The sequence below is a fragment of the Littorina saxatilis genome, linkage group LG2 (assembly GCF_037325665.1).
Source record: "Littorina saxatilis isolate snail1 linkage group LG2, US_GU_Lsax_2.0, whole genome shotgun sequence".
NCBI lineage: Eukaryota > Metazoa > Mollusca > Gastropoda > Littorinimorpha > Littorinidae > Littorina > Littorina saxatilis.
The window spans coordinates 31,092,611-31,107,351 of NC_090246.1; the positions used below are offsets into that span (position 1 = coordinate 31,092,611).

At 42.7% G+C, this 14,741-nt stretch overlaps 2 protein-coding genes and 1 long non-coding RNA gene across 4 annotated transcripts in view; 1 reads left to right on the forward strand and 2 right to left on the reverse strand.

The window, feature by feature from the left end:
* The window catches only part of LOC138958758 (uncharacterized), a 381,866-nt gene that overhangs the window by 123,611 nt on the left and 243,514 nt on the right, over positions 1–14,741 (reverse strand). The window lies entirely within an intron of this gene.
* LOC138958757 (ubiquitin-conjugating enzyme E2-24 kDa-like) lies at positions 303–4,789 on the reverse strand. Its single transcript, XM_070330040.1, has 5 exons — positions 4,660–4,789; positions 4,073–4,241; positions 2,915–2,965; positions 2,634–2,766; positions 303–2,288 (listed from the first exon to the last, which is right to left on the reverse strand). Exons 2-5 carry the CDS (start codon positions 4,225–4,227, stop codon positions 2,043–2,045), a joined length of 585 nt encoding a protein of 194 aa, XP_070186141.1. The 5' UTR covers positions 4,228–4,241; positions 4,660–4,789; the 3' UTR covers positions 303–2,042.
* Positions 12,251–14,741, forward strand: part of LOC138958743 (leucine-rich repeat serine/threonine-protein kinase 1-like) — a 57,986-nt gene continuing 55,495 nt past the window's right edge. The window contains exon 1 of one of the 2 annotated variants that reach the window (XM_070330018.1): positions 12,251–12,466. The gene's annotated coding sequence lies outside the window, so the exon portion shown is untranslated. The remainder of the gene's footprint in view (positions 12,467–14,741) is intronic. The other variant, XM_070330019.1, reaches the window with a different exon arrangement.

Below are 14,741 nucleotides of genomic sequence, written 5' to 3' on the forward strand. Positions count from 1 at the left end.
TATTTTATTTATGTTTTTCTTTCAAAATTCTTTTGTTTTAATTTTAAGTACGTGTATATTCATAATCTAAACTGGAGAAAAGAATTTAAATATGTCTCAATTTCTGCTTTATCTCTTCTCTATTGTTTGTTTGTTACACACTGTACATTAATCCTATACCTAATTAATACATATATCTATACTTACTACACCCGTTTACCCTGTCAGAATTTTTTTTTTATGAAATAAACTTTGTTAAAATGTAGTTCCATGAGATTAATACTACCACAGTGATTAAGTAAGATAAAACAATTCAACATAAATACAAGTCTGTCTCTTTATTCATACCTGTTCGCAGCTTTGAAGTTAACTTCAATTACTATCAAAGCGAACGAATGTACAACCAAACGAACAATTTAAACAAGTACATCTATTATGAGTTTCAAAGGCAAGTTCAGTATTATGATAGCTAGCAATATTACCAATAAAGAAACAGAAGTTAACAGGAAGGGAGAAAGAAAGTAGAGAGAGAAAGTCAATTTAGAATCAGTATACAAAGATCATCTGATGTACATAATTTTTCCTATTGATGAACCTATGAGTTTTAAACTATTGAGGAAAAAAAATGGTCACAAGTCTCAGTCCTTCCAATGTCATTTAACAAATCAACTCACCAACTCAGATTTGGCCAGGCTTTTTCGTGGGATAAGACCATCACTTAGATGCATATCAAAACTCAACAGCCTGTGTGCTCTCTGTGCAGATTCTGAGCTGTTGCTGTGAACTTATTTCCAGACACTATGGTGGCTTTTGTGAAATTAATTCCAAAACATTTCTCACTATGCACAAGAAGCAATCAGGATGTTGATTTTTGTGGAGGGATATTCTCATACCATGTAAGAGTCTGAACAGGTCTGAGATGGTAAGTTTTCACATGAAGGACTGGTCATGCCTTGAAGACTCAATTTATGTGTAATAAATCATCTTAAATAAGACAGACAAAAGCATAACACGTTTTTAACAGCAGATACCGTGAAACCACATTTTTTAGACCCTCTTATTGTGACCTTCTCTCTTTTAAGAATGTAACAATCGTTTCTCCAGAGTATTCCTCATAAATATACTGTCAAGTTACTCCCATTACAACCCTACTATACCCACCTGTATGATCTACTTCAATAAAATTGTAAATGCCCTTAAACAAAAAACAGAGAGACAATTGTGCTCTAAACAAAATATATTCCTATTCGTTATCTCAATTAGCTGCATCCTAAATTTTTATTTATCTATTTTATGCAGCTTGTTATCGCGCGCATATTTGAACATACGGATTCAAGGCGCAGGGATTTATTTATGCCGTGTGAGATGGAATTTTTTTTACACAATACATCACGCATTCACATCGGCCAGCAGATCGCAGCCATTTCGGCGCATATCCTACTTTTCACGGTCTATTATTCCAAGTCACACGGGTATTTTGGTGGACATTTTTATCTATGCCTATACAATTTTGCCAGGAAAGACCCTTTTGTCAATTGTGGGATCTTTAACGTGCACACCCCAATGTAGTGTACACGAAGGGACCTCGGTTTTTCGTCTCATCCGAAAGACTAGCACTTGAACCCACCACCTAGGTTAGGAAAGGGGGGAGAAAATTGCTAACGCCCTGACCCAGTGTCGAACTCGCAACCTCTCGCTTCCGAGCGCAAGTGCCCCCCACCCCCCCCTCCAAAACAACAACACTAACAACAAAACAAAACCCAGCAACAATAACAACAAACCCATCCTTCATAAAACTTCAAAGAAAACTCGCATGAAACAGGCAGCCAATAACAGATTACCTTAAAATCACAATATCAAGTTAAGTCAGTCACACATAGTTTTGCAATTGCACACTCTTTTATAAAGTGCTTATGCTTCACACTGATTCAGGCACTCATTTTTCCCACACTCAAGCCAGTCTTTTGTGTTTTCATTCTTTTGTCTGCCTGTCCCAACACCAAACATACACACACACACATTATGCACTTTCACTCTTTCTCATTCATATCAAAAGTTATTGTCTACGTAGCATAACGCTTCGTCCACTGTCGAGCAATGCGGTCGTGTTCTTCCCGATTTGTCGTGTACTGCTGAGCAATACTGCCCACCAGGGGATCAAGGGGGTTGCAATCTGTGAGAAGGGAACAAACTGACAGCAGAACTTTAGAGATGGTCAAAGCCGGGCTCCAGTTGTCTTTCAGAATATCCAGACAGATGACCCCTTGGCTGTTGATGTTACAGTGGTAAATTCGTGTGCGGAAAACCACCTGCAAAATAAAATTTGGACACAAGATAAACTTCTTCGCCCATTTATTTTCAATGTTATTCTCAGTCTCCACCCATATCCATAGACATTTCTTCAGAGGAACACATGCACAGGTATGACTCATTGTAAATTATGTAAAGCTGCTGTGAACCTAAATACATTGTTTTTTCCTTCTTGACTGGATGTCCGTTCTTTCATTATGCAGATCAACAAGGAACTCTGCCGCTTGGTTATATATATATATATACAAGTTATTATTTCCTTCCATGTAAAAACACAAAATCTATCCTCACAGAATTACAGAAGATGCTTATCTTTTTCACTCCTTCCCAAACGAAACATTTACCTTTGGTGGTTTAAATGGGTAGTCGGGAGAGAAGTGAATATCCAGGAAAAAGACTCCTCCTTCGTAAACAGAGCCCTTGGGACCTAGAATTGTGGACACCCATTCATAGAGGTTGTCTCCTTTTGGACCAGCGCTAGAGTATTAAAAAAGAAAAACAAATTAGTTTGACATTCATGAGTGTTGCCAACAACAACAACCATGAGTACATCATAAAATAAAATGTTTGTTTGAAACAGATCACCCTACAAACAAAACTCTTGAAAATTCTGCATTATTCTCACCTGCAGTTTGGCGGGGGTTCAAGAGTGATTTCTGCTAGTTCACGTTGTAATCTGCAACACAAAAAACGAACACAGTCATTAAAAGAGCTGAATGTATAACTCGTCAAGAGCAAAATTTAGTGTAATTTCTTATAACCGTGAAAATGAGACTAACAAAACAGAAAACATTATCTATATATATATACGACTAGTGTCTGTGTGTCTGTGTGTCTGTCTGTCTGTGCGCGATGCACGGCCAAAGTTCTCGATGGATCTGCTTCAAATTTGGTGGGCTTATTTAGAGAGACCCCGGACACAACCTCATCGATGAGATATTTTAACACGTGCTCTCAGCGCGCAGCGCTGTGCGCGCTGAACCGATTTTTTTTGTTTTGTTTTTGGTCGGGATCCACTACCAGTAACTCTTCCTTATCTTCTCCAGTGTTTTCAGCCGCGATTATCTCCCTTCCTCCGTGTGGCGTCAATCCATATTCCCGTTACTACGTTACTATTTTTAGAAGGTCACTGCACGTTACTATTTTTAGAAGGTCTCCAGTGTTTTGCGCGTTTATCTCCTTTCCTTCGTGCGCCGGCAAAGCCGGCGTACACCCGGCAGAGCCGGGTCCCAGGCACAGCCTGGTATTCGGCTCTACTTCTTTCCGGCGAAGCCGGTACCCGGCGAAGCGGGTAATCATCTAGTGAATACATGTATGTTTTGGTGGCCTAGCTATTACTATTACTATTAGTATTACAATAACTAGAATTTGATAAAAACAGTATGCATCAACTACTGTTTAGAGTTACAATGTTATATCTCTGATTATGATATATATTTCTGCTCACATAATAAACATTAAAGGTCTCACAGACAACCGTTAAACAAAAAGTACCTCCAAAACAGGCTAAAGAAGACTCATTAAGTATTTATACAAATCAAAAAACAAAATGTGTCTCAGACTCCGAGTATTTTACTATCCTGCACACACACAAACACGCACTTTCTTATCATTAAGCTTGTCTTTAAGTTTAACACACACACACACACACACACACACACACACACACACACACACACATACACACACACAAACACATGTGTACACATACCAACAAACACATGTACACACACATACATGCAGTGACACCCCCACACGCACACATGATTCTGTTCCTTTTAACCTTCGTGCTGAGGTGCTGAGGTTCTTTGTCATTCTTGGTGGTGTCTTGGCGTCTTTGTCCCCAGGGGACTGTGGAGCAGGACGTGGTCGACTCTGGCCGGAACTTGCAGCGTTCCCAGAAGGTCCTGGCTGAGGCTGCTGTTGTGATGCTGACATTAAGACTGCCTCGTCTGACACAATAGAAAACACAACTCTTAAAAATGATCAACAATAACTACAACACAGAAAAAGGAGTTTACAAAAGAAAGAAGTATGAAAACTTGCCAGACCTTTCGTGCTTTACAGTGTGTGATTATATGAGTGATACTTAATAATATAAAGCAATAGCAAAGACAAACAAACCAACAGACAATACACATACAATGCTAGATACGGAAGCGTGTAAGTATAGATCTAATCGAAACACGATAAAGACACAATCAAAATGATTACGAAGTTCACTTGCACTGTAATACTGATACTGTAATAGCAGTCGTCCTGCTTGAACTTCTAGAGATTCTGTCACAAATATTCAAGGTAAACGCCTGTTTAGGACTTGAAGTTCAACCGTAATCGAAACGAAATCGAAGCAGGTATGTAGATACTTACTGAAACTCAACAATTCTACGAATAAAGAGGACAACAAAACGACGTAGACGAGCTGGTTTGGCCTTCAACTTCGTACGTTCCTTCACCTCGCTCCACGGAGTTATCTTCCTCTGTCCGTGCAGTTGTAGTACTCTCCCTTATCGCTTTCGGTTTCAGACGGTGCGGCACTTCGTTTTCAACTGACCTGTCTCATTTTGCTATTCACTGACGCAGGTTGCACGCGTTAACAACGATTAAAATTGTACTGCTTGGAAATCTAAAGAAGAAGAAAATGGAATACGTACGACTTGGGCCTTGGTCCCCGAAACATACCATTCACTGCCGAGTAGTCAGTTTCGGCGATGTTTTTTTGTTCAGTGTAGAGTTTATACCAGATAAACGAGGCCAAGAAGTAGTAGTGTAAGTCGATTTCGGTCGATTCCGGCATCTTCAAGATGTCGATTCCGGTCGATTCCGGGTAAAAGAAGTACCGGCCAAGAAGCGAAATATCAACACGGCGAAAGATGCGGAAAACGTCACTGACCGGTGTCACGAACTGAAAACTCTACTACAGATCTCTGCTCTAATCCTTCTCATTACGGTCAATGCGCATGCGCTGACATGGGGAGATTAACCCTAACCCTTACCCTAATGAGGCCTAACTCTAATCAGTCCTAACCCGCTAACCCTAATCCTAACCATAGATATCCCTTGACTGTCAAGGGATATCTATGCCCTAACCCGGCCATGGTTTGTTCGGTCAAAGGGTCGCATTTTTTAAGTCCAAGATTGGCGCATGCGCATTGACCGCAATGAGAAGGATTGTCACGGTTCAGGAGAGGTTTCTGTTCGTGACACCGGGTCTGTAAAGTCAGGGGCGGATCCAGGGGGCTGGGGGAGGGGGAGGGGTGGGTTTCCGGATCCCCCCCCCCCCCCCTTGCCTAATTTTTGTTTTATTATTTTTTTAAAAACTTTTCGTTTAGGCAAAGGGGGGGGGGGGGGGGGGTTCCGGTGTGAGTTTCGCCGTGTTGATATTTCGCTTCTTGGCCTCGTTGATCTAGCATAAACTCTACACTGAACAAAAAAACACCCTTCGATAGTACTGATGAGCGACCTTGTGTACCTTACATTCATGGGGCCAAATTTGTCCAACCAATATGTTTTATTTAACTTAGAAATTTGATTCATCCTAAATGTTTTCCTTCTTACTCAAGGGACGTAACCAGGAAATTTGGACCCCCCCCCCCCCCCTTAAAAATGATACGATCCGCCCCTGTAAAGTGTGTGTGTGTGTGTGTGTGTGGTGCGCGCGCGCGCGGTGTCACTGACTGGCAGTGCAGTGTACTACAGTGTGTCAGACAGTGTGTCAGTGTGTGCGGAGCCGCGCCGCAGTGTCACAGCCCAAGGGCGGATCAATTCACTTTGGAGGGGGGGGGGGGGGTTACAAAATGACTGCGAAGATACAAGTTGACGGCAAGCCTCTAGGGGGGTCCGGGGGCATGCCCCCCCGGAATTTTTTTATCCAAAGAAGCAAAATAGAGCTATCTGGTGCATCCTGAGCCAATCAGTAAATTACCTCTTTTTTGGGGGGGTGGGGGTTACGTAACCCGTGTAAACACCCCCCCCCCCCCCCAGATCCGCCCTTGACAGCCTATTATGCTCGAACGACAAATGCTCGAATGAACAAATGCTCGACGCGACAAAAGCTCGACGCGATAAAAGCTCGAATGTCGTTCTCGGTGTTATTTTGCCTGTCAGTGTTATTTTAAAATCTGTCTGCAAAAGAGAGAGAGAGAGAGAGAGGGGGAGAGAGAGAGAGAGAGAGAGAGAGAGAGAGAGAGAGAGAGAGAGAGAGAGAGAGAGAGAGAGAGATCGTCAGTGTCGGGGTTTAGATTTGTCAATGTTATTATTTTGATTTGGCCCGGGATTGACTGTTTATCAGGAAAGGTTCAGGTAAGCGGCACGGGCAGATGGACGACTGCCCAAGCGAATTGGAGAAAACTCCAGGATCTGGGTCTGTCGTCCCTGTACATGCAGGACTCTGACTTCGCGGTCAAGATTCGCACAGTCACAGCCTTTGCGTTTCTGAAAGAGGATGACATTCTTGACGGCATGAAACTAGTCAAGGCTCAGGATCTTCCCTCGGAAGCGGAAGCTTTCTTTGACTATTTTGAAAAAACGTACGTGGGGAGATACGAGACAGCTCCTGCTCGTGACGGCAACCTGGGCCTTCGCCTCGTTTGGAGAAACCCTGTGTTCAACCCAGCCATGTGGTGCGTCAAGTTCATGAAAGGACGATTGAACATGAACCAATTATAAGAACCACAAATGCACTAGAAGGCTGGCATCGCCGAGTCCAGTCTATCATTGGCAAAGATCATCCCAATCTCTGGGACTTTCTCAAATTCCTGAAAGGAGAACAAGCGCACACAGACATGGCAATTAACGCAGCCCGCTGTGGAGAGCAACGCAAGAAGCGCCGGAAGAAAAACGAGCGACAAGAGCATCGCATTCTACGGCTGGTCAGCCAGTACGCGGAGCGCACCACAGAGCGTCTGTTCATGGAGTTCCTTTTCGGAATGGCCAACAACATTTCCTACTACTCATGATCCGGTCCTTGACGACTCTGTGTGTGTGTGTGTGTGTGTGTGTGTGTGTGTGTGTGTGTGTGTAAAAATGACACCAACAGGGACCGAGTCTGTGTATTTATGGCTACTTTGTAGTTTAACCAGTCTTACCTTTGCATTTTACCCCTTATAATTTTTACTAGAAATCGCATTTGAAAAATCGTATAAGATGCATATGTATAAGATGCATTAGCATTTTACCCAGTATATATTATGAAATGAAGTTATTGATGAATATTTTTGTTGTAATGGTGTGTGTGTGTGTGTGTGTGTGTGTGTGTGTGTGTGTGTGTGTGGAATCCAGCAGCGTGCTAACAACAACAACAACAACAAAACAACAACCACAACAACCACAACAACAACAACAACAACAACCACAACCACGTGATATCGAACAAATTTAGTTAATTTGTCGCTCGAAACTAGAACAACATCACCGTGACACTTTCAGATATGACGTTATCAAAGTAGTTTTGACAGCATCATTCTACAGTCCGGTCGAGCTTCTGTCGTTCGAGCATATGTCGCGTCGAGCTTTTGTCGCGTCAAGCATTTGTCCATTCGAGCATCTGTCGTTCGAGCATATGTCGCGTCGAGCTTTTGTCGCGTCGAGCATTTGTCCATTCGAGCATTTGTCGTTCGAGCATATGTCGCGTCGAGCATTTGTCGCGTCGAGTATTTCAAGTGTCCATTCAAGTGTCCATTCGAGCATCTGTCGTTCGAGCATATGTCGCGTCGAGCTTTTGTCGCGTCGAGCATTTGTCCATTCGAGCATTTGTCGTTCGAGCATATGTCGCGTCGAGCTTTTGTCGCGTCGAGCATTTGTCCATTCGAGCATTTGTCGTTCGAGATTTTGTCGTTCGAGCTTTTGTCGTTCGAGCTTATGTCATGTACCCGTTTCAGCGGCCCGTTGCCGGTGTGTGTCCGGCAGTACGTGTGTGTCAGTGTGTGCATATGGTGTGTGTCGTTGTGTGTGTGTGCCGGTGACAGTCTGAGTGTGGATTGATTAAACTGTTCAAATTTAGTTAGCGGCCGGCTGTGTCTTCTGGATATATCGGCCTTGGAAGAGTAGCTTTCCCGTAGTAACCGTAAAGTTCTGCAAAAATCGAGCGTTGTCATCATTGTTTCAATTATCAATATTTTTTTTAAGGTTTAAAACGTGAGCTCGAGTCGTTTTTAAGTTAGTCTTAACTTCAAGTATTCATGCTTTGCTGGCCATAGCGCCGGGTATAGTGTCAGACACTGACAACCCCATCAGTGGGCCCTAGCCAACCAGGAAAATAAAAGCATCAAACTTGAAATCCTTTCAGTCTTGGGAAAACCAACTGTAAAAATACAGACGTTCAGTGACTCATAAACGCAACTCTTCAACAGTGTCACGACGAGGCATGAACAGCATAAACATCATAAATTATATAAAATTGTCAGGGCTGAACCAAAACTGACTGACACCTGCCGGCACATCAGACGATCCGGCTTTTGTCAGTTCTGGAAAGCGGTTGTTGTTAAGTTTGGAGTTGGACTCTAGAAGAAATTACGACACTTGGAATTCACCGACGCAAAACCTTGCAGGAAAACCGATGGGAAGGTAAAACTAAAGCCATTTAGATTACATTTAGCTCAAAACACAATCAGACAGTCAAGCACAACTGAAGGCGTTTTGTCCGAGCATCAGAATTTTAAACGAGGAAAACATAACTTGAATTAAATGTTCCTCAGTTATATAACAATCCGTACCGTCTCCACTGAGTCGGCTTATCAGATACGCTTGATTTGAAGTTTTCGGTCAGCGATCATTTATGCACGACAAATTGCTCATAAGGGCCGATTTTGTTTCTTTCTTTAAATAAGTCATTGCTTCAGAATTCCACGATTTCCCTAACACAGATGCATGTGTTTGTTGGATATAATACTGTTCGGTTGACCGGGGTCAATTTCACTTTTCTTCTGAGAGAGAGAGAGAGAGGGGGAAGAACGAAGAGAGACAAAAAGAAGGGGACGATCGTGTCGGGGTTTATATTTGTCATTGTTATTGTTATTGTTTTAATTGGGAATGACTGTTTGGTCTGGAAAAGGTTTAGGTAAGCGGCACGCGGCACGGGCAAATTAACGGCGACTGTTTGTTTGTTTGCTTTGAGTATATATTGTATTGCTGTTGCTGTTGTTGTTGTGTGAGTGAGTTGTGTGTTGGCAGACTTGACTTGACGGATGACTGTTTGCGTTAGTGAGACTGTGATCATTTTTTTTAGTATGCATTCTTATTCTTTTGATTGGAAATGAGTATTGTTACAACATAATTTCCATATGGATTAATAAATGTGAGTTGAGTTGAGTTGAGTATATCAATTCAGAAAAAAAGTTTCTCCGAATCAACAGTGTGATCACTGTGATCAGAAATTATCGAAACTATCATGCACAGTCGGAACTGAATTGTTATTTCCACTCGCGTGTCGGCTTCACACACTGCCTGCGCCATGGAGGTAACCAAGACACAAAAGGGAAAGCCTCTGTTATGTTTGGACGGCTTCACTTACCATGTGGATGCAAAGAAAGACAAAAAGATCTACTGGAAGTGCTCACAATCAAAGGACAAATGCCAGGGACGAGGAATATATAAAAACTGCAGACGGATCACCTGCAGACGCAGCCGTGTGTGTGTGTGTGTGTGTGTGTGTGTGTGTGTGTAATCCCCGGCGCAGCGGCGTACTTACAACAACAATCAATGAGTCTTATATCGCGCATATTCCGTGGGTACAGTTCTAGGAGCTCTGCAGTGATGCCGTGTGAGATGAAATTTTATACGGCCAGTAGATTGCAGCCATTTCGGCGCATATTTACCTTTCACGGCCTATTATTCCAAGTCACACGGGTATAGGTAGACAATTATTAACTGTGCCTAAGCAATTTTGCCAGGAAAGACCCTTTTGTCAATCGTGGGATCTTTAACGTGCACACCCAATGTAGTGTACACGGGGGGAGGTTCGGACACCGAAGAGAGTCTGCACACAAAGTTGACTCTGTGAAATAAATTTCCGCCGAACCTGGGATCGAACTCACGCTGACAGCGGCCAACCGTGAATACAAATCCAGCGCGCTACCGACTGAGCTATATCCCCGCCCACAACAACAACACTCAACAACATAAAACAACAAACAACAACGCGTTAAGCGATATCAAACAATTTAGTCAATTTGCCGCTCGAAACTAAAATATGAACGCTAAAAAACAGCCATATCTCACGTCATATAAACATATGACAGTTTTGACAACATCGCTCTACACAAGATTAGCAAGTGACCCGGCTGTGTGTGTGTCATGATCGTGTCGAGCTTTTGTCGCATCGAGCTTTTGTCGCGTCGAGCATTTGTCCGGTCGAGCTTCTAGCTGTCGTTCGAGCTTATGTCGCGTCGAGCCTATGTCGCATCGAGCTTATCAGTGTCCATTCGAGGTTTTGTCGTTCGAGCTTTCGTCGTTCGAGCTTTTGTCGTTCGAGCTTATGTCGGACACCGTCTACCGCCCGGGCCCCTACCTGAATCACTGCATCAGTTTCAGTTCTCAGTGCCCGGCAGCATTTCAATGCACCGGCCTAATATATAATACTAACTAACTAAAGGGGGGAGTTAACGTCCTCTCAGAAAATGTTTCTATTTGGGACAAGAATTGGTGATACGCTAAGGAGCTGGTAAGGGTGAGCGAAGAGGGGAGGATGACGGGGTGGGCAGGAGTGGTGATGATAAAAGTTTGTTAAGAGGGGTAAATTCTTCTTCTAGATAGTCTGATTTAATGTGATTGGGTTTGGCACCCGTTGTCTCCAGAAGCATTGGGAGTAGGATGTTAAAAGTATACGTTTATTTTCCAAAAAGGTACTTTATAAAAAGTGATAAAATTTCAGGGCCACTTTATAAAATCAAGGGTTAAAAAAGGTGACTAAAATTTGTACAGAGAGAGCTTAAAAGCAGGTATATACAGCACATATGGGCCTTTTTTCATTTCACTTGCAGTTTAAGAAAGCTATCTATGCCACAGTGACACACCGAATACATTCACTCACACAGATATAGGGTATATGTAAGAAAAAAAAATGTATGTATATATATATATACACATAGTACTGACTTCTAAATAATGTTGCGTGTAAGATAGTTTGTCGTATATTGACGAGTAATTACATACATCTAAAATAGTTTTGAGAGTAAAATAAATTTTCACCTAAGGAACGAACGTTTGGTAGGAGAAGTCATAACGAGTCTGAGTTTTTGTAAGGCCGTAGAAATACGATTTGGTTGGGCCTTATAAGCGAGAAGTATTTATCCATTTGTGACAGGGCGACCACTGTCACCAATAAAGCAGTAAACGCGGCTATTGTCATTGTCTAGTGAGTCTTTGTTGCCGATCAGTTTGTGTGTAATCTGTTATCTAAAAGTACTGGTGTGCACCAGCCGTGTCCAGCTGCAAACAGTCTCCCTTTGGGTCAGTGAAGCAATTTTCTTAATCCCTTAGAAGTTGAAGTGGACCTGTGTCAAAGCCTGAGGCAGGCAACCCTGTCTGCAGGGGTAGTATCAATTTAAGTTATGCAAACTGACACCCGACTGCCTCTGCACCCCCGAGGTTTGGGGAACTGTGAAGTGGGTGTGATTTCATTTGAAACTGATAGTGCGAGATCAAAGAGCGTGGTGGTTCATTTCTACCCCCTTTCTTGGCTTTATGACCAATGAAATTTCGTATTCAGTGTTAGTGGCAAAGATAATTAAATACTAAAGGATAACATCCTCTTTTATGATCTTGTTTCATAGTCTCCATGAACGCAGAAGACAAAGAAGAAGTTTCCTAGCCTATCTTTGTTTGATCTAGATTATGTTCTAGTCAAGTGTTGAAGTGGGCGAATATTTGACACAGCGTCAGTAAACATTCATCACGTGGGTTTGGGATTTCCCGGTATAGGGTTATCGCCTTGCGGTCGGGGACTTTACACTACGTTTATTTATGTCAGTGTTAGTTTAATTTCTCGTAATTTGACATGTATTCAGCTATAGATGAGGATGGCACTTGAACTATTTAGCTAGCGACACAGTTGAACGTTTGTGGACAGACAGTTATCAACACCTCCCAGTCATCGTGAAGTCGACTTCAGGATCCAAAAATAGAAACGGGATGGGAGATCACTCTCATCATTCCAAGGACTCCAAACATGGAAGCAGACGTAAGTAAACTGCGTTGAAATCTGCACAATTTCTGTGATGTTTGCTGATTTATTGAGAGATTACCGATTTTACATTGAAAGAGAACTGATTCCTTCTTTGACGGTTGTAAACGGAATGCATTCCGAGCATTCGTACAGTTCAATTCGTGACTCCAAAGGGATCTAAAATGACTTGTTACGCTTACAAAGTTACAAGTGCAGGTTCTGCAAATTTGGATCGAGGCTCAAATGCCTCGGAATTCTGAGCTATGAATTTAACACACTAAAATTCAAGATTACCAAGTATTGAAGTAAGATGGGAATTGGGGAATTGCTTAAAATCTGAATGAAAATAAGGTTCATTCATTTGAGTCATTGAGGTTTGGCAGGAACTTAGTTTGATTACATTTTCTTCCTCCGATGTTGAGCGGTGGACATTGCCGAAGTGCGATGCTCATCACGCTAATCGGTGTCGGGCGTATCCAGCTGAGCGGTATCGATTGCTCTAAAGGGATTTAAGACAAACAAGTCATGTCGGTTACCGCATCCTATCTTTTTTATTCCAAATCTGACTTCTTTAGCTAGCAGAATACGCGGCTTCGCCCTGGATGATATGATTTGCAAAGCCAGTGATCTATTCATTGTTACATTGTATGAGGGCAGAGCCAGTCTAGGCGCAGTCCTAGCACGCGCCATCGCAGTGCTCGCACGTGCCAATAAGAGGAGGGGCTTAGCTGGCCGTTTGTGCAGTAACCATGTCGGTATCAATTAAGCTCCACCGCCGCTTCAGTCCCAGTGTGTTATTTTGACCTGCCATGCTGCGGTCAAGAACTTGCACCGTCGGTAGCAGACTATCAAGTTTCCAAACGCTGACAACTCCGGAAGACTCTGGACTCTGTGGAGAGAGATTTCTCTCTGTGTAGGGCTGCTGAGAGGTTTGATGTACAGATTTCCCTGTGTCACTGCTCAAACCAGGCCCGTTTTTTTTTAACTTCGAGCACAGAAAGACTGATCAAAGTTTACTCAGCTGAAAGGTTGAAAGATACATATCTGACCAAGTGCAGGCTTTCTGAACTTTTTGAATCATTATGACTTATGCTCAGCAATAACAGACACACACACGCACACACACACACACACACACTCAAACACGACTCCAGAATTGTTTTCAATTACATCGGCAAAACAAAACAAGAAAAAAATCCCCAGCAAGCAAATTAAAACAAACCAAACCAAAACTGACATCGAAAAATGTGTTCACGGTGCTAGGAAAATGTGTTGACAGTTTTAAACTAGAAGTGAAGGAAAAAAAGAGAGAGAGAGAGAGAGACATAGAGAGACAGACAGACAGACAGACAGACAGACAGACAGACAGACAGACATACATACATACATACATACATACATACATACATACAGAGACAAAGAGAGAGAGAGAGACAGAGAAAAAGAGAGACAGAGAGAGAGACACACACAGAGAAACAGAGAGACAGAGAGAGAGAGACAGACAGACAGGGAGAGAGACAGAGAGAGAGAGAGAGAGAGAGAGAGAGAGAGAGAGACAGAGAGAGAGAGACTGAGAGAGAGAAAGAGAGAGAGAGAGAAAGAGAGGGAGGGGGGGGGGAGACAGTTAGAGCAAAACAAACGATTTCGTTCTGGCATCATTGTAAACTGAGTTCAATTATTTTTTTAAGAAAGAGGGAAACCCCTGCAGCTGCAGAGAGAGAGAGAGAGAGAGAGAGAGAGAGAGAGAGAGAGAGAGAGAGAGAGAGAGAGAGAGAGAGAGAGAGAGAGAGAGAGAGAGAGAGAGAGAGAGAGAGAGAGAGAGAGAGAGAGAGACAATGACAATGACAAATTCTTGTCAAAAGAGAGAGAGAGAGAGAGAGAGAGAGAGAGAGAGAGAGAGAGAGAGAGAGAGAGAGGGGGACAGAGAGAGACAGAAAGAGACAAAGAGAGAAACATACACACACACACTCACACAGAGAGAGAGAGAGACACAGAGAGAGAGGGAGAGAGAGACAGAGAGACAGAGAGACGGAGAGAGAGGCAGAGAGAGAAAGAGACAGAGAGGGAGAGAGAGAGAGACAGAAAGAGAGAGAGAGAGACAGAGAGAGAGAAACAGCAGAAAAGTCTAGCGTACTTTCCGAACAAATTTGAAACACGTAATGTACGCACGCTTGTCCAAACAGATTAAACCGGTGAAGGAATACACATCATTCTTAGGTTTGCTTTCAGCGCACACAAATAATATATATGAGCGGCAGGTAGACAACTTTCTAGTCACACTTCACATACA